Below are 24575 nucleotides of genomic sequence, written 5' to 3' on the forward strand. Positions count from 1 at the left end.
CTTTCTTTTAGGGGGAAATGCATTTTAATGTAACAGAGATGAAAGCTTTAGGTTAGGGGCCTGAAGTTCCTATAGTGGGGTACCAAGGCCTGTTTGCTCTTCTGGCCTGGGGAGCCCCCCAGGTTCTCTCTGTGTACATAGGACCCCTGCTTCCCAGGAAGCAGGAGTGTGAGTCCTTCTTTGTGTCTATGGGGGAGCACTGCATTGTGGTTAGAAGCAGGAGACTGCATGCAGGCCTGAACCAGCCCCCCTGGGTGTGCTAGTCATTTCCTAGTCTGGGAAATGTCTGTTCCTGTTTCCTCAGCCACAGGATGGAGAGGGGAAGCCTGCCCTCCTCCCTTGCCCAATGGTTGTAAGATTCAAATGAGAGAAGAGTTCTCAGAGGAGCCTATAACTGTTGAGTGCTGAGCAGAGATAAGCTGCTGACTTTGTCCTGTGTCTGGAGACACGGGGGGGGGGTTGGGGGGGGTTCGGGGGGTCAGAAGAGGAACTGCACAGGAGTTAGACATCAGGCCCTGTGTAGAATAACCTGGGGCCTTTGACCCATTTCATCTACTGATGAAATGTGGTGAATTTCATTCACCACACAGTAAGCCTATTAAAATGGTCAGAACCCTGTGGTCACAAAGGAGCAAACACCCAACTCAGCTTCAGCAAAAGCGACTTGTCAGAAGGTTACCAGTGAGGTCTCAAAACTGAAGGAACTGCTGAGGAAGCAGTCAGTTCTGGGGCCTCTGGAACTGGGTGCTCTCCATCTACCTCAATGTGCTGGTCTCCACCAGGCTTCATTCCCTCCTGACAGGTCTTGCCCATGTGAAGGAAACAGCTCTCACCCACAGGGGATCTATATCCTTCAAGGGTGCGTGTCCTCTGCTGCATCCACCCGGACAGATCCTATAAAGGACTCTGATTGGCCTGCATCAGGTGGCCACACCGAGCCAATCGCTCTAACCATCACAAGACACTCCTATTGGCCAGAATCTAGCATCAGGAAGGGAGCAGCCCCAGACACCAGCTACCTGACCTGATGCAGACCTGACACTGGGCTAGGGCTTAGCATTAAAAATAAGAGAGCACTCCTGTACGTGAAGAAGTTCTTAATCTGGGGTGGGTGTGGGGAGAGGATGGTCTTTCAGATCCCTGAAATGACACAAGTACTGGGGTGATCTGACAAAAGGGACTATTGGGGGGTGGCAGTAGAACTTGAGCTCCGACTCAAAAGCCCTTGATTGCCTGTTTCCCAGGCTGCAACGGTGGGAAAGGCCCCCAGGCAGAGGGAACAGGTTGAGCAGAAGGAACAGGTTGAGCAAAGGGCACCGGGCTAGCCTGCGGTGTTTGGGATATAAAGAGGCGTCTACTTCAAACAGGGCTTCCATCTGTGAAGGGTCCTCTATACCGAGCTGAGGACACTAGCTGTACCCAGTGGGCGGTGGTGAGCCAAGAAGGAGGGGCCGGCACAAGGGCCTGCCAGGGCAGCTGTGGCGGGCGGGGTGCGGGAGGACCTCCCTGGAGGACAGCTGTGCTGGGTCAGGACGCTATATGATCCAGGCAGAAAACAAGGCGCTGAGCTAAGGAGGCAGCAGCAAGTGAGAGGAGGGGCTGCAGCGAGGGAGGCAGAACTGAGGGCGCCCAACAGTAACTAGATATGGGGGCATCTCAAGGGGAGAGATGACTCCTGGGCTCCTGGCTCAGGCACCTGGATGGAGCCGGGGCCCCTTGCCAAGATGGGGAGCCTGGAGAAGGAGGGGGAGACATTGAGTTTTCTTGTGGGGAGGTTGAGTTTAAGGGTGCCAGGATGCACATAAGTGGAGCTGAGGGTGCAGCGCGGTGGGGAAGTGAGAGCAGCAAGCCTGGATGGAGTGAGGCAGGGCAGCCGCAGAAGCTTGAGGGCCCCCCACATGTAAGCAGGGGTGCTGAGTCAGAAGAGCCTGCCAGGGTGGAGACTTTCTGAAAAAAAGTGATCAGAGAGGCTAGAGCAGAGCTGACAGAATGGCTGAGGAGGGCAGGGGCCTGCGGGGTGATCTGGGAGGGCGGCACTCGCCACCCTCTCTAGAACATGAATTGCAAGAAGGCAAGGAGCCCATCTTGTTTATCATCCTCTTAAATATACTTTTGATATTTGATTAGTTTAAAAAAATAGGCTTAAAAGAACATTTGGTGTTAAAATCCTTCTTAGAAAAATCCTCTGCATCTGTTAATAATTTGCTTGCCAAAAATATTTTTGAAAAATTTATTTTTAAAACATCGAAAAGTGATTAAGTAAAATCTTCAACTCTGACCTGATTATGAGGTCAGAATTTTAAATGGTTTCAATATTTGCCTTAAAAAATGACATCAGGGCCTCCCCGGTGGCGCAGGGGTTGAGCGCTGGGCTGCGAAGCTGCCTGCGGCCTCTGCAGCGCCGGTTCGATCCCTGACTGCTTCCTGGCCACCGCAGGAGGGTCCCACATGGCGCGCAGACCTCTCCTGCCGCCCGCTGCTCCCCTCAGCAGTGTACTTCGGTCCTTCTGCCTGCTCTGCTCCCTTCTCTGGCTCTGGTGAATTCTCTCACCCTCCCATGCTTCTGACTGTACCCAGTGCTTGTATAAACAAAACAAAACAAACAAACAAACAAACAAATAAATAAAACATGCCTCTATTAAAAAAAAAAAATGACATCAGACCTTGTGAAATGGAGGCTCTGAAGGACTTTTCTTTTTTTTTTTATACTAACCATGCATGGTGGGGGGTCCACCTGGGTTGGGCCTAGAGGTACAGGCTCCAGAACAAAGGAAGAGCCATTAGGATCAGACCTTAGGGAGAAATGCTGAATCCCAAGACAATGAGGCCTTACAGGGAGACTAGGGCCAACCCACTGCGGTGGGCACCCGGCCTGGTCCTAACACATGGCTGCTGGGAAGGAGAAGGGCCCGCCTGCCAGGACTGCAAGGCTGAGTCGTGTGGTGAGTAATGCCTGCAGTGCCAGCTCCAGGGCAACAACCGCCAATAACCTGGGGCTCCCCCTGCCAAACTGGGTACTGGTCCCCTGGGTGTGGCCCGCAGGGTATCCTGAGACACCTCCAGCACCAAGGGAAATGCCAGAATGTTTTGGGCCAGAACTTTGGAGGGAGCCCAGGGACAGAGCTGGCTCGAGCTGTGCTGGCCTGTCTCTGTCCTCATTCTATTGCCCAGACAGCCAGGCCTCCACCCTTCTATTCAGCCTCAAACACCGACACCTGCCACCTTGTCCTTCACACCTGTCCTGGCGATAGGGACTTAAAGATACCTTCTTGGCTTAGCACTCAAGAAGCAGGTCTCCAGGGTATTGTTTCCCAGTCTTGAACTCCCCATCTCCACGCACCCCTGCCAGTACTCTTGCCAGACACTACCGATATATTCAAATGTGGTCTCAGAGGACTCTCCAGGACAGCCTGCGTAGGCAGATGATATTATCCCATTTTACAGATAAGGAAACAAGCTCAGATTGAGTAACTTGGCCACGATCACACAGAAAGTAACTGGCAAAACTAGAAGTGCAAAGTCATCTGCTGCCGGTAGCAGCATGCCCTCCCAACCACACTCTTGAGGGGCCGTTCGTCAAAAAACACCAGCTGGTTATTCCACAATTCTGGACACAATCTGTGAATTTGCATTTGATTTGCAAGAGGATGTCACAAATACATAGATATTTCCCCTACATTGCCCCCTCCTATCTCTCTCTCTCTCTCTCTCTCTCTCTCTCTCTCTCTCTCTCTCTCTCTGTGTGTGTGTGTCACACACACACACATCCACACCCCACAGTCAGGCTCTTCTTCCTTGAGATGCCTGCCGGGCTGGGGAGCACCATCTGGTCCCCTCCATCTGCCAAGGACACCTTTACTGGTTCAGAGTGTTCCTTCCCACTGGCCACGACACGGTGCACAGAGATGGGGTGCAGATCTGAGAGGAAACTGCCCGCAGAAGCTGCTGCGTGCTGAGCAGTCCCACTCCCACCTGCAGTATCGGGGCTTGGGCCCTCCAGCAAGGGTTTCGGGAATGACAAAAATGGGGGGGTGTCCCCAGACACATCCTCTGTCTTGTCTTCAGCCCCAGATTTAGCTGCCTTTTCACCTCCCACGCCTTCCCGCTGCCGTCTGGAATACTGGGAGGCTGAGACAACTAGGAAGAGTTTAGGGGAGACTGGTAAGGGAGGGGACCCAGGGTGCAGAGAGGAAAAGAAGTGTTGGCACCTGGGACAGGGCTGGGTTCTGGGTCTGCCTCTCCTTCCCCTCTCAGCCTGCACTGCCCAAAACAGTGTCCACTAGTCACATGTGGCTATTGGGTCATCCGATTTTGATGGCTTGCTATAAATATATATATATATATATAATATCTCATTAAACATTTTTATAAGATTTTGGTCATATTGGGTAAATATAAAATTAATCTCATCTGTTTTGCTTCACTTTACTGATGTAGGCCAGAGATGTAGAGGGTGAGAGGAGTCACCAGAGACAAAGTGGGGAGCAGAACAGGCGGATCGACTGAAATACACTGCTGAGGGGAGCAGCGGGTGAGACAGGAGAGGTCTGCCGCCCCATGTGGGTAGCTCCCCGGCCAGGGATCAAACTCATGCTGCAGTGGTTACAGATGGCTTCATTGTGCTGCGATCCCTTGCGCCACCAGGGAGGCCCCATGTTTCCCTTTACTTTTTTAATGTGGGTGCTAGAGATTTTAAAATAGTGCATGTGGCTTTATTTTGGCTTGCATTATTTTTTTTTGTTGCTCACTGCGGTTGTCCGCCCCATCCTCCATGTCAAGCAGTTGGCTGTTCTGTAAATACTTAGTGAGGGAAGCTGTTCGGAACTAAATCTTTATTACATCTCGGTCTTTTGGCAATACCATATCCTGCCTCCTTTGCCCTTTGGGGACAGTACAATGGAGGATCAGAAGTATAAACTTGGTTTGTACAGACTGAGGTTGAATCCGCCCTTGTTATTTATAAGCTGTGTGAGGCTGGGAAGTCAGTATATCGCTCTGTGCTTCGATTGTGCACCAGAAAAATGGGAATAACATGAGTAACTGTATCAAAAGACTCTTATGAGGATTAAATGTGTTAACTTGCATAAAGAACAACAGGAAAAAATGCCCCACATAGAGCAATTGCTGGTAATTGCTATGTGGCTATGACAATGGTCCCCCTTTTTCTCAGGGAATACCTTCCAAGACCCCCAGAGCATGCCTGAAACCACAGACAATACTGAACCCTATATTTTTTCCTATCCCCACATCCCTATGATGAAGTTTAATTTATAAATTAGGCACAGCAAGAGACTAACAATAATAAAGCAGAGCAATTATAACAATATATGGTGCCAGTTACATGAATGTGGTCTCTCGTTCTCAAAACCTCTTATTGTATGCAGTATTTTTGGACCGCAGTTGACAGCACATAACTGAAACCATGGAAATTGAAACCTCAGACAAGCACGGACTACTGTATTATCTCAAATTTGGGGCTGCTCCTTATTATAGTTACATGTGTCACAATATATTACGCCTCTTTGGAGGCATTATTTTATTCACTCCTCCCCAAACATCTTCTTGGCATGTGTTACCCTACTTCTGCTGATCACATATTGTTAAAGACCACTCTGCCATCCATCTTGGTAGCTGCCCACCAAGACCCTCTAACACAACCTCTCCAACCCCATCCCCCCCACCCCCGCATCTTGCTCCAGACTTCCGCTCCAGACTTGCTCCATCTTGCTCCAGACTTGCTCCAGCACTAAGGAACTGCCAGTGTGAGGAAGTTCCCATTACAAGGCCATCACCAAGGGACCACTGGCCCTCGGTTACCAGCTCCCAGCATGCAAGAACCTCAAATCTCGTCAATATCTGTCCCCAACCATTCCTCAGTCTCCATGGTGGAAAAGTCGTCCATCCCGGCAGGCCAAGCTTCTAGCTTAGGTGCATGGTCCTCAAGGGTCTCAGGCATCCAATCCCAAACAAAGTCCAAAGCTCCAAATTCTGCAGCCAAAAAACGCTGGATGCGCAGGATCATCGCTGAAGATGAGGAGTGGTCGCTGGCCATAGTGCCCCTCCTCTCAGAGCTCTGCATTCAACACATTGTCAAGAACTTCCAGAGTGAGTCTGTCCCTTGGGAGGAGGGAGAATGTGGGAAGTGGGGCAGGGCAGGTGGGGACTTCCCCGGGGCTACCCCTGTCCTCTGACACAGTGTTCTCATCCTCACTGAACACTTCCCCTCACTCTCCTGGGGCCAAGACAGTTTCTCCTGCTGGATCCACTTTGAGGTCCCACCATGCCTGTGCTCTCTCCTCACCTTTCCTAGTCTCTTCAGCAAAACCCAACCCAAACTTTTCTACCTCCTCCTCCAGAAAGCCCTTCCTGGTTGACGGCCCTCCATTCTCGTAGAGTCTTCCATGCTGTGGTAGATTCTTGACTTGTTTTGTACTCATTTGTTCTGTAAACATTCATTCTTTAAAGACCGGTTGCCAGTCTCTCCTACCAGATGCACAGCTCCCCAAGGACAGGGCCATTATTTTGTCCACAGTACCTAAATTACCACTCAAGCTGCAATGGATTTGTGTGACTTGTGTGTTGTCTGTTTCCCCTCACAAGAGGGTGCAGCTTCCTCTGTTCTGTTCACTCATGTATACCTAGCACTTAGAAAACTATCTGGGCACAGTAGGTGCTCCAAATCTTTTTTGTTCATTTTGAAATGAATGAATCAAATCAAATTGATTCTGAAACCTCTCAAGTCAGGGATTTTCTCCTCTATCAGACTAAGTGATCACTGGAGGCTGGATCTGAGAGTCTTCCTCAGACTGGGAGCAACCTGAGACCAGAGGCTGACTGCCCACCTTCAGGCAGGGAACACCCCAGGGCCGGGGGCTGTCTCCCCCCTCAGATTGGCCCTCTCTGAGAGAAAGATGTCTCCCTTCTCAACCTGGAGTTCCCTGAGGGCAGAAGAGGGTTTTCCCTTTCCTTAGTGCCCCCAGGCAGACCCGGACCAGAGGATAGTGTTCCGGTGTCCCCAACACTGTGACTCTTGCTTGCTTCCCTCTGTTTCCACAGACAACCCTATCCTGAAGCAGCTGCTACCGAAGCACCAGCAGAAGGTCCTGAACCTCTTGTCACATGACCTACCACTGGCAGTGACTGCCAATCTGATCGAAGATGAGAATTACTGGCGCCGCTGCTGCACCAAGCGCTGGGAGGTGTGTCACGTGGCCAGGCATGGAAACAGCTGGAAGCGCATGTTCTTCGAGCGGCATCTGCAGAACCTGTTGGAGCACTTCATCCCAAACACCACAGACCCCACGGTGATCCTGGACCAGCTGCCACTCTGCAAGAATTATGTGCGCAAGCTCTGTGTGCACCAGTTCCTTCCTCCGGTGCTGCTACCGACTGGGTCCCGGAGCGGGGACCTGTCTGACTCTGGCAGCGAGGGAGACATGGAAGAGCTCGTCACTGACCACTACCAACTGGGCAATCTGGTGGCTGGCCTGAGTCATCTGGAGGAGCTGGACCTGGTGTATGCAGTCAAGGACTGCGGCATGAACTTTGAGTGGAACCTCTTTCTCTTCACATACCGTGATTGCCTCTCCCTGGCAGCCACCATCAAGGCATGTCACACACTCAAGGTACCACCTGCCTGTCTGCCCACTTCCCCACCCCCCATCCCAGCAGCTCCCTGATGAACCTCTCCCCTCACCTTACTCCTCCGCTACCGTCTTCTTCTTCCCATTTCCTTCTCATTCATTGACCAAAAAAGTCTTTTCATGCATACTGCACCAATCTGGGTTCTGGAGAAGCAAAGATGAACAAGGTCTTCCCAGTTCACCAGCTTTTTATTCAACCAACAAACATCTGCACTCCGGGCCCCGTTCGAGTGCCGAAGACTCAACAATGAGCAAAATTATACCATTTGTGCTATCTAGGGGGATAAAAGGCACTAATCAGCAATCATAAACATGAACTCTCAACTAGGATAGGGTTGCCACATTTAGCAAATAAAAATACAGGACATCCAGTTAAATTTCAGATACATGACAAGTAATTTTTTAGTATAAACATGTCCCATATATTTTTAGTGGAAGAGGGAGACCCTGCCAGGAACTCAGAGGGAGGAAGAAAAGGGGGACACAGCGTTCTATCTCTGAGCCACGGGAGAGGTGCATTTCAAGAAGAGGGAATGAGCAGTAATGGTGGAATGGAGCTGAGGACCAGATCTGGCACCCATGGAAGTTACTGAGGAGGAGCTAGGTCAGTGCAATGCCAGAAGCAGGGGCCAGATTGGAGGGTTTATGGAAATAGTGGGTAGTAAGGCAACGGGGTGACTATGATCAACTTTCTGAAGAACTTAACTACGAAGAATGGGAAAGATAGAGCGAAAATTGATGAGCTTGGTTTTTCTTTAAAAAAAAATTGCATGTGTTTTAAGTCAATTACAAAAAAAGAGGCTGAGTACATGAGAGAAACACAGGTGCAGTGACCAAAGACTGTTCTTGAGAAGGCAGAAGGGGTGGGACCCAGGACTGAAGTGCAGCTGGCTTGGAGCAGAGGGGAGAGTGAATGTGGTGGGCAGCAGTGGATTTGTGTTATTATAAAAGTGAGGGGTCCCCATTCCATGTCTGGAGAAGCAGGAGGAGACTTACCTGCTGAAAAGAGAGAGTAGGGTGGCCCCCTGACATTTTTGGAGGCTGGAGAGTTGCAATTTACGAGCAGATGTGTTAGCCAGAGAAAGAGAGTTGAGCTGGCACACACTGGAACCACCAGCCAATTCTGCCACGTAATGGTTTCCATCATATCAGTTGTTGGGGCACAGACACAGAAAATAAGAGGGTGGGTTTGATCCAGGATTGGAGCTGTGCCAGAGAGAAGCAATGAAATGACCAGAGGGACCAAACACTAAGTTGATTAGAGGAAGGAAAGAAAAAAGAGAACTGAAGCATGGGGAGAGCGTGGAGATAGCAGCCACTCGGAGCGCTCAAAAAAGAGGGGAAAAAAGTCAATGAGAGGGAAGGGAAGAGGGGTCTGGCCCCAGTACAGTCCTATTGTTATAGGACAGGGAGAGGGTCAGCCCCCTGTTACACTATCTCCTGCATCCCATCTACTTCCTGTTCCTCCCTGGCTCTTACCCTGGCAATCTCCTTCACACAGTTCCTCTCCACTATAGTCCTGGTCAATCTTAGCCAGCAGAGGAGGTCAGGCTAGGATAAGAGACCCAGATTCAGAACCTGCCTCTGCAGCTTTACCACTGTGGGATTCTGGGCAAACAATTTATGCATCCTAAGCCTCCGAGTCCACTTGTAAAGTGGACAGAATGTGGACTACCTCATTGGGATACTGAGGCCTAGAGATGACGATTGTGAAAGTACCCTAGCAGCATGCCCAGCACATAATCATTTCTCCATATATGGTAGCCCTCTCCCCATCTACCTGCCACAATTCTGAACCACTCTGCCATGCTGGGTAGGCCTGAGCTGCCCAAGAGCCAACCAGGTGGCCAATACCAGGTGAGCAGAACTTCAAGCCTTCCTGTGACTCCAGGGCAGACAGCCCTGGCTACCAGTTGCTGTACACACTCTACCTGCCCACAGATCTTCAAGCTAACCCGAAGCAAGGTGGACGACGACAAGTCACGCATCCTCATTCGAAGTCTCTTGGACCACCCAACCATTGAGGAGCTGGACCTGTCACACAACCTCATTGGGGACCGTGGTGCACGCGCTGCCGCCAAGCTGCTGAGCCACAGCCACTTGCGTGTGCTCAACCTGGCCAACAACCAGGTGCGTGCATCTGGCGCCCAGTCACTGGCTCATGCCCTGGCACACAACGCCAACCTCGTTTCCCTCAACTTGCGCCTCAACTGCATCGAGGACGAGGGTGGCCAGGCACTCGCCCATGCCTTGCAGACCAACAAGTGCCTCACCACACTGCATCTCGGGGGCAATGAGCTATCTGAGCCCACCGCCACGATCTTCTCCCAGGTGCTTTCCATCAACACCACGCTCACCAGCATCAACCTATCTTGCAATCACATCGGGCTGGTGAGTCACCATTTCTGGAACAGGTGGGGCCAAGGAGAGGCCCTGGGGTCTTGGGGATGGAATGTGGAATCCAACTGCCAGGGGGTAGTTGTAGTAAGAGCACAGACTACCAGGGTCCAACCTCAGCTCTGGCAGTTTAGTGCTTATTAGGTTACTTAATTTTGGGGGGCCCTCTATTTTTCTCATCTGTAAAATGGGAGTAATAATAGTGTCTAATAAGTATTGTTATTGGCAGGATTGAAAAGCAATGAATCATTGCAGTCACTGGGTGGATCCTCAGAAATTGCTAGATGTTACCATTACAAAGGGTTTTGTTCAATGCTAGGCACACATTCACTGGTGTTCCTTTAATCCTGAGTTATGTAGAGAGATGCATATTATAAGACCACTTTACAGATGGAAAATTGAGTCTCAGAGAAGTCAGTGAGTTCCTATTAGCATCCAGTCATAGAACGTGGCAGAGCTGTGAGTCAAACCCAGAACTACTCCCAAGTTTGGGTCCTTTCCAATAGACAATGTATTTCAAACTTTCTTGATCAAGTTACAGAGTAAGAAATACAGTTCACATAAATACCAAGTGATCACATATATATCAATATAATGTAATTGAGAGTTGCCTTACTGCTCTATGCTATATGCTGATGTTTTCCTTTATATGCTACTGTTTCGGTTTTTTGTTTGTTTGGTTTTTTTAAGATTTATTTTTATTTATGTATGCATACAAGAACTGGGGTACAGGCCAGAGGTGGGGTGTGTGTGAGAGGGTTCACCAGAGACAGAGTAGGGAGCAGAACAGACAGATCTACTGAAACATACTGCTGAGGGGAACAGCGGGCAAGACAGGAGAGGTCTGCTATGCCAGGTGGGTTAGCTCCCTGGCAGGGGATTGAACTCATGCTACAGTGGCTAGCCGTCAGCTTGATAGCGCTGAGACTTTAACCCCTGCACCACCAGGGAGGCCCCTGTTTTGTTTTTTTAAATGCTCTGTAGCCCATCAATTTGACTTTGCTCATTCTGTTGAGCCACAACCATAGACCAGCAGCATCCTGCTTCCCAAAATGAAGTTTTTTCACCTTGGGCCTGGTCCACCCCAACCCAGAAGGGGCCCCAGAGCTGTGAAGACTAGGGAGGAACGCCCTCTGTGTAGGCCCTGCATCCTCTTCTAAATCTCCCAAGAGAAATGACTTCGTTCAAATATCTTGGGGAAATGAAGTGGGGGGGGGTGGTGGGAGGAGAGATGCTTGCTGGCTACAGGAGCCAGCAAGTAGAAGATTCACTATGGCCATAACTAGAAGCCCCAGGGTGTAGGGGATCCTGGGATGGTAATCCGGTAATCCCCTGCTCTGCCCACCCCAGCCATGTGCTGTGGCCTCTCAGTGCTCCCGTGGTCCCAAGATGCCCACTGTGCCCATATAGGGCCATGCTTGGCAGCAGGCGAAGAGAGAACACTCCCCCCCCACACACTCTGACTCTCTTTTCAGAGTCAGGAGGATCTTCCCAAAAGTCACTCCCTCTGAGCTTCCTCCTCACATCTCAGCCAGATTTGTCTCCCATGCCCGTGGCTGAGCCAGAGGGGAATTACTGTCATTGCCTTAGTCATGTTTGCAAACCATTGGGGTTGAAAAATCAACTGAGTCTTGAGCACCACTTTTCTTATGGCATAGAATGGGCTAGAATCCCAAAGAAGATGTCAGTGCATTGCACAAGTAGGTAGGTCTGTGAACCACGTCTTTCTGTCCTATCTATACCCAGGTATGCATTTTGCATGTAACCTGGGTAGTGGTAAAAAGGTAAAAAGATTTCTTCCCCTGTGCCCCTCTCCCAGGATGGCGGAAAGCAGCTCCTGGATGGCATGTCAGACAACAGGACCCTCCTGGAGTTTGACTTGCGCCTATCAGATGTATCCCAGGAGAGCGAGTACCTCATCAGCCAGGCCCTCAATGTCAACCGTGAAGCAGCACGTCAGCGGGCCTTGAATCCCAGCCACTTCATGTCACCCATCATGACCAAGAATCCTGAGAACCCTGTGGGATAGGATGAGGACAGGGTGGGGCGGCAAGCAGACCTGGTAATGCCTCTGCCACGTCTGCCTCAGAATGTCACTATTTAGGGGCCATGTGGGGAGGGGAAACAGGTGGGGAGAGCACCCAAATAACATTGGGGTGAGTAATCAAGGATTGTGTAGAAACAGATGGAGGGGGAGGGTCTGGGATAGGGGAAGAAGTATGAAGTGGTACCCAGCTACGGAAGTCTTAAATGACCAACTTTTTCCAGAAACAGGGAAGGCAGAAAGGTCTCAGAGATTGTACCTGCCCAGAGTCCCCCCAGGGGCAGCCTATCCTCCCCTCTACTTAACAGCCTCTGGACCTCTTGACCCTTCAAATTCTTCCTCTCTTTAATCTCCTCTCCTCCTCCCTCCCTCTCTCTTTCCTCTGGCTCCAGCATAGCTCTGCCTAGTTCTTCCACCCTCCCCCCTGTAGATGTCACTTCCCTGTTGTTTGACCTGCATTAAGTGATCCAGTTCTACAGGCCATGCCATCCCTTAACTAGACCCCCATCCTCCAACCCAGGGAAAAAAGAAACAGGTGACAGGAGGGGCTCAGACTCAGTGGCCTCCCCAGAGAGCTGCCCATGGGAGGTGGAGAGGGTGGGGAAGTGCCACACTGGGAAAGGAAGTCAGTGAGTCATTGCAACTTTATTATCCACCAGTTTGATTTGTACAATCTTTGCGCTTGGAAGTTCACAACAGAAAGGCCACAGTGTGATGCACCCAATTGACAGAGACCTGTCTTCTCCCCAGGCAGGCCCAGCTCACCCCACAAGCCCTTGTCCCCAGGACACACAGACTCTTATAGGCGCCCTCCATGAGCCCCCATCACTCTGTGGCTGCCCACCCGGGGGCCACACCTATGGGAATGACGTAGACCCTCAGGGGCCAAGAGAGGACCTGACTGATGGACACAGGCTGAGCCCCATTCCCCATCCCCCTCAGGCTGAGGCACCCAGAACCTCCCCATCCTTTTTTCCATAAGGTGGGTAATGGGCTGCAACCACAGCGTTGGGATGCCTGCTCTCCAGGGACTCCTCCTAACCAGCAAGAGCTGAGCAGAGCACCGAAGGGAGCTTGGGAGTGACTGCACGCGCCTGCCTGTCCAGGCCACCCACAGTCTGTCCGTGCCTGACACCCTCTGACAGTTCTGGAGTGCAAATGTGTAGGTGTGAGTGTGAGTGTGTGTGTACATAGCCACAGCTGCTAGCAGAGGTTCTAATTAGAGAAACAAGAACATTCAGTGTAAAGTTTAATTTTAGAGATTAATTAATTTTCTGGTTTTTGTTTTCCCTGGCAATCAATAAAGCTACCAAGAAAATAGACCAAAAAAAGTGGTTTCTCTCTAAGTCTGTGCGTGTGGGAGGTGAGGCTGTGTGAGCAGACCTAGGCAGAGATGGTCAAAACAGGCAAAAATAATAGGAGCCCCAAACCCCTTCCTCTCTTCCCACCTTGGATTTTGTCTCGGGAACAGGCCTGAGGGAAGAGGAGCAGATCCCTCCCTCCTCCAGGCTGCCCCACATGAGGGCATAACATCCAGGTGCCAGCTGGCCAAGAACTGGAGCCTGAGGCCACAGCTCACCACCTGTACCTCACAGATGTCCATTCAGAGGAAGGAGGGGTGCTCTAACCGCCAGGTCCCCAAGGAGCACAGACTCAGGGTCCAGGTAGGTTCCGTGCTGGCAGCAGGCGGGCACTGCTACCCAGGGAAACTGAATGGGCAGCTCTTCCCTCCTGCCAAGACTCCTCCAGCCTCCTCTCCCTCCCCACTCAGCCATCTCCACTTGAAAGTAAAGCTCAGTAGCTGAAGGGCCGAGGGCCAGGCTGTGGTGTCCCCACAATCTGTGCCTCCCACTTCCCCCCTTAGGAAGGAAGGAAGAGGAGCCAGAGGAGATTGCATAGGGTGGTGGCCACACCCGTGGTGGGTACAGGCCTGGCTGGGCTGAAGAGGAGGGAGGAGCGGCTCTGATGGCTCAGTGAAGTGAAAAGCATCAGGCATGAGTAATGTTGATGGCCCAAAAGTTATCCTCTCCAGCTTGAAATGTTAAGCTTAATCCCTGGGCGCTAAATCTGCTGGGAAAACTTTAGCCAGAGGAGTCTGGAGTGCAGGAGGTTGTACACAGACATGCACACTGAAGCACACTGGGATGGGAGCAGTGGGAGGTGGGGAAGCTTTGGGGAAACAGGAGGTGGGGTCAGCACCCCAGGATGGTGACAGGATGCCCTTTCCAAGACCCTGGGACACACAGCAGGGCTCACATAGAGGACAGAGGAGTTGGGCAAGATTTAGAGAATTCCTGCCTCTGCCTCTGCCACTGTCACTGAAGTAGAGTATTTCTCCAGCTGGGGGCTGTGACAACATCCTCAGCCCTGCGGAGGCACCACGTATGGGGATGACCACCACTCCTCCCCACCAGTCTTGGGGAACCAAGGGGCACCCCACCTCTGAAGGCCCTTTCATTCTACCCTCCACTCTCCTCTTTGACTCTACCTGCTTCCATAGTTCCTGTTGCCTTCCAGGTCTGTCTCCCTGCTCTCCCCAGCTACTCATTCACCTGGGTGTGAGGGAGTGCTCTCCGAGAAGGGCATCCTGTCACCATCCTGCTGACCCCACCTCCTCCAGGTGAGGGGGCTGCAGAGTTTACGTAAAGGACTGACACCCGGGCCCACCACATGTGCCTCCTCTCCGCGCCCCGGCCAGTTATTCAGAGCCAGGGATTGAGTGGGGCGCAGAGGGAGGGACATCTATGTGGTGAGCACACTCCCCCGCAGGACCAGGGCTCCCTGGGGCGCAGAGAGACAAACAACAGTGGTGGGAGGGGCAGAAAGGAAACCCCGACCTTTGGGGCCAGCGCCAAAAAGAGGATAGCAACATTTCCACGTTTTGAGATGGCTATTGGGGCTGACTCCTGGCCCCTGCCTCGGACCCACTGAATTCATCAGCTGGCTGGAAGCCAGCCCCAGAGCTCGCCAAACCACCACCCCCTCCGCAGAGAGAGGCCCCAGTAGGGCAAGGCATGGGAGGAAGGAAAGCCCCAGTTTCGCTTCCCCCACGGCCTCTAAACCTCCCCCAGCTGCACAGCGAGGGCCTCTAACTGGAGATAAGGCCCACAGCACAGTTGCCACATAACAGTCAGAAGATCCATTGAAAGGCTGGACGGGAAATCTCGAATGTGCGCATAGGAAGGGGAGGCATCCCCTTAGGGACTCGGGAACCAGGGATGGGACCGAAAGAGACGAATCTGCTCAGGTGGGATTCTCCGGGAGCTCCGACCCCTTCCCATCCATCTGTCCCTTTATGTACAGGGAAGGCGGGAGGGTTTCGGCCCCAAAGGGTCCATCCCTCGCACAGAGCCTCCCTCCACCACACCCCATGATGCCCGCTTCAGTCACCGTCGCGACTCCCCCTGCTACACGCAGGGCGCACAGTCGGGCGCGGGGCAGGCAGGAGGACGGCGGGCCTGACCTGTCCAGTGGCCGGAGGTCACAGTGAGGTTTCCACGCAGGAGCCATGGCGGTGCAGTGGCCGGTGGCTGTGGCCCAGACACCCCTCCTGCCGGTGCACGATGAGGACCGGGAAATAGAGGGCGTCGTGGTAGGGTGGCGGCGGCCCGGCCTCCTCCTCGTCGTCGTCGTCCTCGTCGTCCCCCATGCTGGCCTGGCTGGACAGCCGCGTCTGCTCCGTGGGGCAGCTCGCCTCGTTGATGCTCCCGCTCCGGCTGCGCCAGAGACAGCTGCGTCGGGAGCCGTAGAGGCGGCCGAGCGAGAAGCGGCTGCCCCCGCACCCCGCCCCCCCGCCGGGCCCCGGGCCGGCCCGCGGGCTGGCGCAGATGCTCAGGGCGCTGCGCGAGAAGATGGACGAGCTGCTGACCGCGCGCTGGCAGTGCTCGCAGCTGCGCCGGTAGGGGGCCACGCCCGCCGCGCCCGGGCCGCCCACCCCGCCGTAGCGGCACGTGGGCGCGTAGCCCCCCGCCGCGCCCCCCGCGCAGCGCGCCCCCAGCCCCGCCAGGTCCATGAGCACCGCCTCCGAGTAGCTGGGCACCAGCTGCTGGTTGGAGCGGATGTGCCACTCGAGCTCCGTGCTGTCCACCGTGTTGACCCGCGGCAGGCGGTGCGTGAGCGGGGGCAGCAGCTCGTCGCTGGGGCTCAGGCCGCCGCCCGCGCTGCTCGCCGAGCCCGGGCCCTCCAGCCCGAAGAGCTTCTCCACGTGGTAGTGCGCGTAGGCCGTGCGGTACTCGGCCAGCACGCGCAGGGGCCACGACAGCGTGAGCAGCGCCGCGGCCCAGAAGGCCGACGAGCAGGCGTACCACGGCGGCCGGGCCGGGTCCGGGAAGGCCACCATGAACTCGCGGAAGTCCACGTTCTTGAGGTGCATGCCCTCGCGCGCCTCCATGTAGTCGTCCAAGCCCTCGTTCTCCGCGAAGAAGCGAGCGCGCTGGCACAGGTAAGCGTTCTCGGCCTCCACGCTGGCGAAGCTGAAGCACTTGGTGAAGCGCAGCCGCGTGGCCGGCGCGCCCTCCAGCCCCACCAGCGCCTTGGACACGTCCCGGACCCCGCAGCGCGCATAGTCGAACTCCGCCTCGGCCACGTGCGTGTTGACGCGCTCATGGTAGACCTGCGGCGCCGAGAAGACGCGGGGGTCGCACCTGTCGGCTCACCCTCCTCGGCCCCTTCGCTGCTCTTGTTGCCTGCGCGAGCCCCAAGCCTAGCCTGCTTCCAGATCCCGCTGAAGCCGGGCAGGCGCTCACCGCCTGATGTATCCACGCCGAGGCCCCGGAGTTGGGCTTGAGGGCGGGACTAGAACTCATCCCCACCCGTGGGCTTTCTGATGTTAATGAAGGTCTGCTCAGGCTGGGGGTAAAACCTTGGCCATGAACTTGCCAGACCCTTTGCCACGGCCCACACTGACCCCTCACCACCCCCAAACAGACAGCCCTTCTTCCCTTTTAAAAGTGTTTCCAAACGCTAACTACCTTTTTCTCTGGTCTCTCTGTCCCTCCCTAGACATCACCAGCCTCCATCCTGATTCTCACAGGTTTTGTTTCCCCACCCCAGTACTAAGACGGAGATCACCCTCACCTGCGGAAGTCTTCCAAGCCCTCTCCCGGGGTCCTAAAATGTCTACTACTGGCAGGTCCAGGAAGGGCTGATGGACACCCCACCACCGCTCTCCATGGGACCTCTCACACCTACCTTCACCTTTTCACCCACTCACCCTCACCTCTGGGAGCCTTGGACTTGGGACCCAGGGACCTGGGTTTGAGTCTAGCACTACCACTTAGAAGCTTCAGGCCTTGGGCGAGTCACTGAACTGAGGTTTCCTTACCTGTGAAGAACTTGGAAGCAGCCACCTCAGTGAATAGGTGAGAGCATGCTTTGAGACAGCACATGATGCCATCTCCAGTCACTAAGCACCAAACCGTGTAGACCCTGGAGCCTGACTGCGTCGGTTCAAATCCCAGCTCTACCACCTACTAGCTATTTGACTTGGAACAAATTACTAACCTCTCCAAGCCTCAGTTTCCTCATGTGTAACATGGGGATAATGTTATCTACCTCATTGGGTTGTTCTGAGGGTTAAATAAATGATTTACTATTTGTGAAGCACTGAGAGCAGAGCCTCGCTGCTAGTGTTTGCTGTTGTTATTATAATTGTTTTTACTGCCCTCCTATTGCAGTGCCCACAGGACCTCACTGCTGCCTGTGCTCCCCGCCCCAAGGAGACAGGTAGGGTCCTAGCACCCACTCCCCTCTGGACCGGTTGGTGCTCTCCTCCGGCCCCTCACCTGGGTGGTAGTGTAGGCATCTCCGTTCCGGTATCGAGTGACCTGGCGGGTGCGTCGGACATAGTGATAGCTGATAGCCTTCCACCAGATGCAGGGTGTGGCCTGCTGCATCCGGCCCACACGCTCCCGCACGCTGCTCACATCAACACGGTGTTGCAGCTCATGGCGGGCTTGGCAATGCCAACATTCCACCAGGTAGACGGCGTACAGCATGAGCAAGAAGGCCAGGGGGATGTAGACATAGCCGTTGGAGCAGGGGCTGTCGTGGTACATGAGGCTGTTGCCCTGGTAGGCGCTGCTGAAGGTGAGGCGGGTCACCGTGGTGACGTGGCACCAGGCCACGGCCCCCAGGCAGCCGTACATGAGCAGCGAGAGCAGCAGGCACTTCCAGTGGGACTCTCGGCAGAGGGACTTGGTGAAAGAGGGCTGGATGGGACGCTGCTGCTCAGATGGATGGGGAGAGGGCCAAGATGAATGGGGAGTGAGATGCAGTGGTAGGACCCAGCACAGAGATGGAGGGACAAAGGTCAGTATCAGGGACAACAGGCAGAGACAGACAGGGATGTGGCAAGAAATAGTCACACCGGATGGGAGCCAAGGACAAGAGAAGTGGCCCAGAGTGAGCCATGGGAACAGGAAAAGGGAATGGAATGCAGATATAGGAAAAGTGCAGAGAGGTAGAGAGATGCCCCCAAGAGACAGAGAGGGGTCAGAGCCACAGATAGAGGCCGGGCGACCCAGGTGGCAAGGAAGACACAAATGGACAGGATGCACCCAGAGGAAGAGTCCACAGACACAAAGATGGTCATGAAACAGGAGGAGGTATGGATGGGAAAAGACGGGGGACAGACAGAAAGGCATCAGCGAAGGCAGGTCCTCAGACCCTTTGTAGGTGTTTCAGGAAAGGGGAATGGGACCCATTGACATCACTTTCCCACTACAGGACATTTCCAGATACTTTCAGACCTGTGTTCTCAAGCCTCCCCTTTGACTCATCGACCCCAGTCTCACAGACTCTTACCTCCTTTGGAGCAGGACCCCAGGAAAACCCAGATCCTATCTCATTCCCCACAATCTGGACTCCAGAGTCCCTATGCTTCTCCCTCCTGCGCCCTGACAATCTTCCCTGTTCTGAGATGGAAGGGAGGAGCTGATGACCTGAGCAGAAGGCATTCCAGGAGGAGGGAGCAGGAAGGGCACGTGCATGTGACTGGGTAATGGGTTGAGAGAGCCGGTTTGGGACAAGGGTAGGTAGGAAGACATTTACAACCCAGCCATTTGTCAAGAGAAAATGATTTTTGGTGCTCTCCAGGGGCCTATTAAAGCACTTGGCACGTTCTGTCCCATAGTTGTCCAGTGAGTTGTTTACATGTCTGGTTCCCCCACTAGACTGGATACTCCTAAGGGCAGGGCCTCTTTCGCACCCCCCACCCATAGTGCTGGCACCCAGCAGCCACTTAATACATGAGTATCAAGTTGGGTTTCTGGTGGTGGCCTGTGCTTTCCCAATTCACCTCCCTGCTGTGTAGTTTTAAGAACCCCACACACCTCCTGCTGAGATCCTGCCTTATTCCCTCAATTCCCCAGACCTGACCTGGAGGCCAGCCAGGGGAAGAGAAAATGGATAGAAAAGAAGGGCACAGTAACAGGCAGCAGGCCTGGGGAAATCAGAGGAAGAATCTGGAAGTACAGATAGGTAGGTGAGCTAGCAAATCACATAAACAAGATGAGGGTACATGTGCCTTTCGGGAGCTTTTCCTTAGGGGTGTGCACACTTGTCCCAGGTCCTGAGAGCACATCTATAAGGGAGTCCGGCTCCAGGACCGCCCCTACCTATGTGTTCCTGCCCTAGTGCAGAGTGCATGTGCGTACACAGTGGGACTGGGAGGTGGGGGTGGGGGCTGTGCCTGGTACTTTCCTCAGTTTCTTTGTCTCCAGGTGGAGAGGACTGGAGAGTAGGGGTATGCTTACTGCCGATCCTCTGAAGGGTTCCTGGACTCATCGGGGGGCGCAGGGGGGTGTAAAAGGGCTGCACGAACACTGGGAGACAGAGGTGCACACACACACACTCCACGTATGCTCCAGGTGACCCCCGGGAGGAGAGCTCTGCCCATGTGTGACCTGAGAACCCGGCTCAGACGACACTGGCTTCCTGTTCCTCGCCTGCCTCTGTATCCCCTACAAGTTGCCCTTCCCGGCCTTCAGGACAGCATCCCCCGCCAGAAGAGAGGCTCCCGGCTCCCGTCCCCACCCCCACCCACCCAGGGTCGTGAGGCTCCGCCCCCAGCCCCTCCCCCTGCCAGGACCCCCCCCAGCCCCGCCCCCGGCGCGGCCCCTTCCCCGCCGCCGCGGACCGCTCGGGCGGCTGGTGGGGGCAGCGGCCGGGACTGCGGCTGCAGCGCGGGCTGCGAGTGCGGGCGCCGGCCGCGCTGCGGCGGAACCGGCGGGGGCCGCGCGCGGCGGCGCGCGGGGGTCGGGCTGCTGCGCGCCCGGGGAAGGGGCGCCGCGGGCTCTCACCTCCTCTCGGGCCGGGCCCTCGTCAGCCGCCGCCGCCGTGGGCTCCTCCGGGACCCCGGGGCCGCCACCGCCGACGCCGCCGCCGCCGGCGCTCTCTCCCGCGGCCGAGCCAGGGGGGGACATGGCGGAGAGGGGGCGCGTCGAGCTCAGGGCCTCCCGGGGGGCTGCCGGGGGCCGGGGGCATCCTGCGCGGGCCCTGGGGAGGGGGCGGGAGGGGGCGGGGCCCTCGCTGCTCCCCACCCCCCGTTGGGGGGAGGGGGCCTGGAAAGGGCACCCGGGGTCTGGGGCTAGAGACTGGGGGTGGGGAGGCGGGCTGGGGGGCCGGGCCGGGGGGGCCGGGGCCGGGGGCGGGTGTCACCTTGAGGCCCTCGCGGCGCCGCTCCGCCTCCCGCCCGCTCCCGCCGCCGCCTTTTGTCTGAGCGGAGCTGGAGCCAGCGCGCCCCCCCCTGCCTCCCAGCGCAGGAGCCCCGCCCCCGGCCCCCCAAACTCCGCCTTCCCCAAGCCTAGCTAATAACTACCCCCAAGGAGGAGAAGCAACAGGGGCTCCCGGTACCCCTTCAGGTCCCAGCCTTGCTCACCGCACGCCCGCCCTCCGCCGCCAAAGCCGGCCTAAGGTCTGTGCCGCAGCCCCTGCGCGGAGGGGGCGCCGGGGGCTCTGCCGACACCCCTCCCCATCCCGGGCTCCGGCGAGGTCCTGGGCTGGGGGTCGGCGAGGAAACTGAGTCTCGGAACCCCAGGGAAGATCCTTATTCCCAGTTGGGTGCTAAAGAGTTAAGGCAGGAGCCAGACTTTAGAGACCGGGTCTAGCGGAGCAGGAATAGAAAGAAGGTGAAAGGGAAAGGATTGGAGCTAGATGTGAGACAGGACTAACGGAGGGCAGAGCGGAGGACACCGGAACCGACCTTCTGTCACCTTCCCCAGAAGAACAGCCCCAGAGAAGCAATGGAGTGTGCACATCCTCTTAGGCTGGAGATGGGAAGCCGAGTTCTAATTCTTAATCCTGTCTCTGCCACTGAGTTGTGTGACCTTGGGCAATTGCCTTCCCCTCGCTGTGTCTTAGTTTCCTCTGTGCAGTGAGGAATTTGATTGGTCAGTCTCCAAGGCTCTGACCTGTGTGTGTGTGTGTGTGTAGGAGGCAAAGTCACAGACCACAGGCCGGGCTGTGACTGCAGGTAACCTACCCCTTCCTACCATCCTTCCACACTGCTTTTCCCTGGCGCTCCCTCCCCATCCCCCCTAACAACCTGGAAGGAAACTGACATTCATTCATTCATTCATTCATTCCTGGATACAGCCATGCAAGAAACAAGTGTTAGAAACCTACTGTGTGTCCTATTCAGAAATGAAAAACATGATTTCCTACACTCAAGGAGCACAAAGGCTAACGTGGAAGGGGGAACATGGAAACCACTCATGACCATAGAATGGAGTAAAGGCTATGCATGATCAATCTGTGTGTGCATTTCACTCTGGAATCCTACTATGTGCCATGTGCTACATTAGAAACTTTGATATATATTACCCCATTTGCCCACAAGGAACCAGGGCAGAGGGCTTAACTCAAGGTCACAGGCTAGTCCTAGAATCCAGATTTTTCCATTCAAAAGTTCATGGGGATATTTGGGGATAAGAAATGAGCTTGAGGGCCTCCCTGGGTCTCAGCACTATGAAGCCATCTGCAGCCACTGCAGCACAAGTTCGATCCCCAGCAAGGGAGCCAGCCACATGGTGCAGCAGACCTCTCCTGTCTTGCCTGCTGCTCCCCTCAGCAGTGTATTTCAGGTAATCCACCTGTTCTGTTCCCCACTCTGTCTCTGGTGAATCCTCTTGCCCCCCAACCCCCGCACCTCTGGCCGGTACCCCAGTTCTTGTATGCATAAATAAACAAATCTTTAAAAAAAAAGAAATCAGCTTGAGTGAAAGCCTAAATATCTGATCTTTGGGGGTAGGAGACAAGTTTTTCTGCTGGGATGGATAGTCCAGCACCTCATATGGGCCTGTCCCCACACCCCACACACCCACTGAGGCGAAAGGTGTTTTCTCCTTCCCTTTGTTTTGCTGCCACTCTCAACCATCACCCACTCCAGCCAGATTCATTTTCAGAAACCTGGTCTGGTGCAATCGTGAGCAGCTGGTCAACTGGTTCCTTCTACAGCCCCCTCGCCTCACCCCTATTTCCCTGGTTTCCAAGGAAGGGTAATGTGTGTAAATGAGGAAGGGGAGAGGCTGGTCTTTTATCTATTTAGTGGTCAGTCTCTGTCCACCTTTTGCTTCAGAATCACCCCACCTGCGTGATGCTCCTCAGGTCATGAGTCCATCCTCTCTGCACAGAGGAAAGGAGGTCCTGAAGAGACAGGCTTCTCTTTTATGCCCACCACAGAGGAATCTCTTTTGGTAGCTTGTCCCAGTGCCTCCCACCCATGCTTTTTGGGAAATCCTGCCTCATAACTAGCTCCAACCCACTCTGCTTTCAGCCTATTCCAATTAGTTCAGTCCTCACTGCAGACAGAGAGCTGAACTCCTAATTCTGGCCTTTCCTAACTTAGAATCCTCACACTCCCCATTTAATTGTTCTAATCTTCCTCCTGTTAACCACCCCTATTACCTTTCCTTATCCATCACAGGGGGCTTTGAAAGAAGAGTTCTTTTGGCCAACTCCAGAGCCCCTAAGAGATAAAAGACCAGCCTCTCCCCTTCTCCATTTACACTTCTCTGGAAACCCAGGGAAAAGAGGGGCGAAGGGAGGGGGCTGTAGAAGGAACCAGTTGAACAGCTGCAGCAGCGGTAGCAGCAGACCAAGTTCCTGAAGATGAATCTGGCTGGGGTGGGTGCTGGCTGGGAGTGGCAGCAGAACAAAGGGAAGCAGAAAACACCAGCAGAGAGAACAGGACCCAAGGGCCCCAGCCTCACGGAAGACTGGAACTGAGGAAGTGAATCCAGGGCCTTGACTGTGCTGCGGCCTGAATCAGAGTCCCCAGGTCAGCTTTCCAGGTGTTCATGCCATGGTCCCTCTCCCCATTCTGGATGTGTCCACAGAAGTGCTTCCTATTAGAGGGCAGCCTAAGTGCTGAAAGCAGTGGGTGACTCAATACTGACCTCATGTGGCCAGAATAGGGGCTGTCATACACCTGTTAGGTTCAGAATCAGACACCCACTGATTTAGGGTAGATTTTTCCTTAAATTCAGCCTCTATGTGAATAAGAGGGTAGGTCGGTGCACTTTCCTGTTCTTTGTGTTTTTACAGAGCTCAGGTGCCTCAGCCCCTAAGACCTTCATAAAAGAAAGTTCACTTGGGCCTCCCCGGTGGCGCAGCGGTTGAGCGCTGGGTTGCAAAGCTGCCCGCAGCCTCTGCAGCGCCGGTTCCATCCCGGCTGTTCCCGGCTGCTCCCGGCTGCTCCCGGCTGCTCCCGGCCACGGCAGGAGGGTCCCACATGGCGCGCAGACCTCTCCTGCCGCCCGCTGCTCCCCTCAGCAGTGTACTTCGGTCCTTCTACCTGCTCTGCTCCCTGCTCTGGCTCTGGTGAATTCTCTCACCCTCCCGCGCTTCTGACTGTACCCAGTGCTTGTATAAATAAATAAAAATAAATCTTAAAAAGAAAAAATAAGAAAAAAAAAAGAAAGTTCACCTGAAAAACATCTGAAGTTTTTGATTAGGAACAACCTGGTTCTGCACTTTCTGACTCTTTGACCTTCGGCAAGTCGGCTCACATCTTCCGAATTTCAAAATAGAAATGATAGTACCAGATTTCTAATCCAGTAGTCTATATCTGGAGTTTATGACTCTACTTTTTTTTTTAAGATTTATTTATTTATTTTTTAATATTTATTTATTTATTTATTTATACAAGCACTGGGTACAGTCAGAAGCGCGGGAGGGTGAGAGAATTCACCAGAGCCAGAGCAGGGAGCAGAGCAGGCAGAAGGACCGAAGTACACTGCTGAGGGGAGCAGCGGGCGGCAGGAGAGGTCTGCGCGCCATGTGGGACCCTCCTGCGGTGGCCAGGGAGCAGCCCGGGATTAAACCGGCGCTGCAGAGGCTGCGGGGAGCTTTGCAACCCAGCGCTCAACCGCTGCGCCACCGGGGAGGCCCTGTGACTCTTCTTTTGCTCCAGCTTTTGAGGATGGGAGAGGAAGCTGAAAGCATCTAAAATCACCCTGACCCCAAAGCAAGAAGATGCTTCAGTTTCCTTG

At 54.3% G+C, this 24575-nt stretch overlaps 2 protein-coding genes across 2 annotated transcripts; one reads left to right on the plus strand and one right to left on the minus strand.

The window, feature by feature from the left end:
- Window positions 1-6008: 6008 nt before the first annotated feature.
- Window positions 6009-12069, plus strand: DRC5 (dynein regulatory complex subunit 5; the record flags this gene model as incomplete). The annotated part of the gene is made up of 4 exons (XM_084228137.1): window positions 6009-6105; window positions 7057-7625; window positions 9585-10034; window positions 11860-12069. The coding sequence occupies 4 exons, from the start codon at window positions 6009-6011 to the stop codon at window positions 12067-12069; spliced, it is 1326 nt and encodes a 441-aa protein (XP_084084263.1).
- Window positions 12070-15565: 3496 nt separating this feature from the next.
- On the minus strand, window positions 15566-20507 carry TMEM151B (transmembrane protein 151B; the record flags this gene model as incomplete). Its single annotated transcript, XM_084228606.1, has 3 exons — window positions 15566-16696; window positions 17868-18308; window positions 20385-20507. 3 exons carry the CDS (start codon window positions 20505-20507, stop codon window positions 15566-15568), a joined length of 1695 nt encoding a protein of 564 aa, XP_084084732.1.
- Window positions 20508-24575: the final 4068 nt, after the last annotated feature.

The sequence above is a fragment of the Talpa europaea genome, assembly GCF_964194135.1.
Source record: "Talpa europaea genome assembly, chromosome: 2".
Classification (NCBI taxonomy): Eukaryota; Metazoa; Chordata; class Mammalia; order Eulipotyphla; family Talpidae; genus Talpa; species Talpa europaea.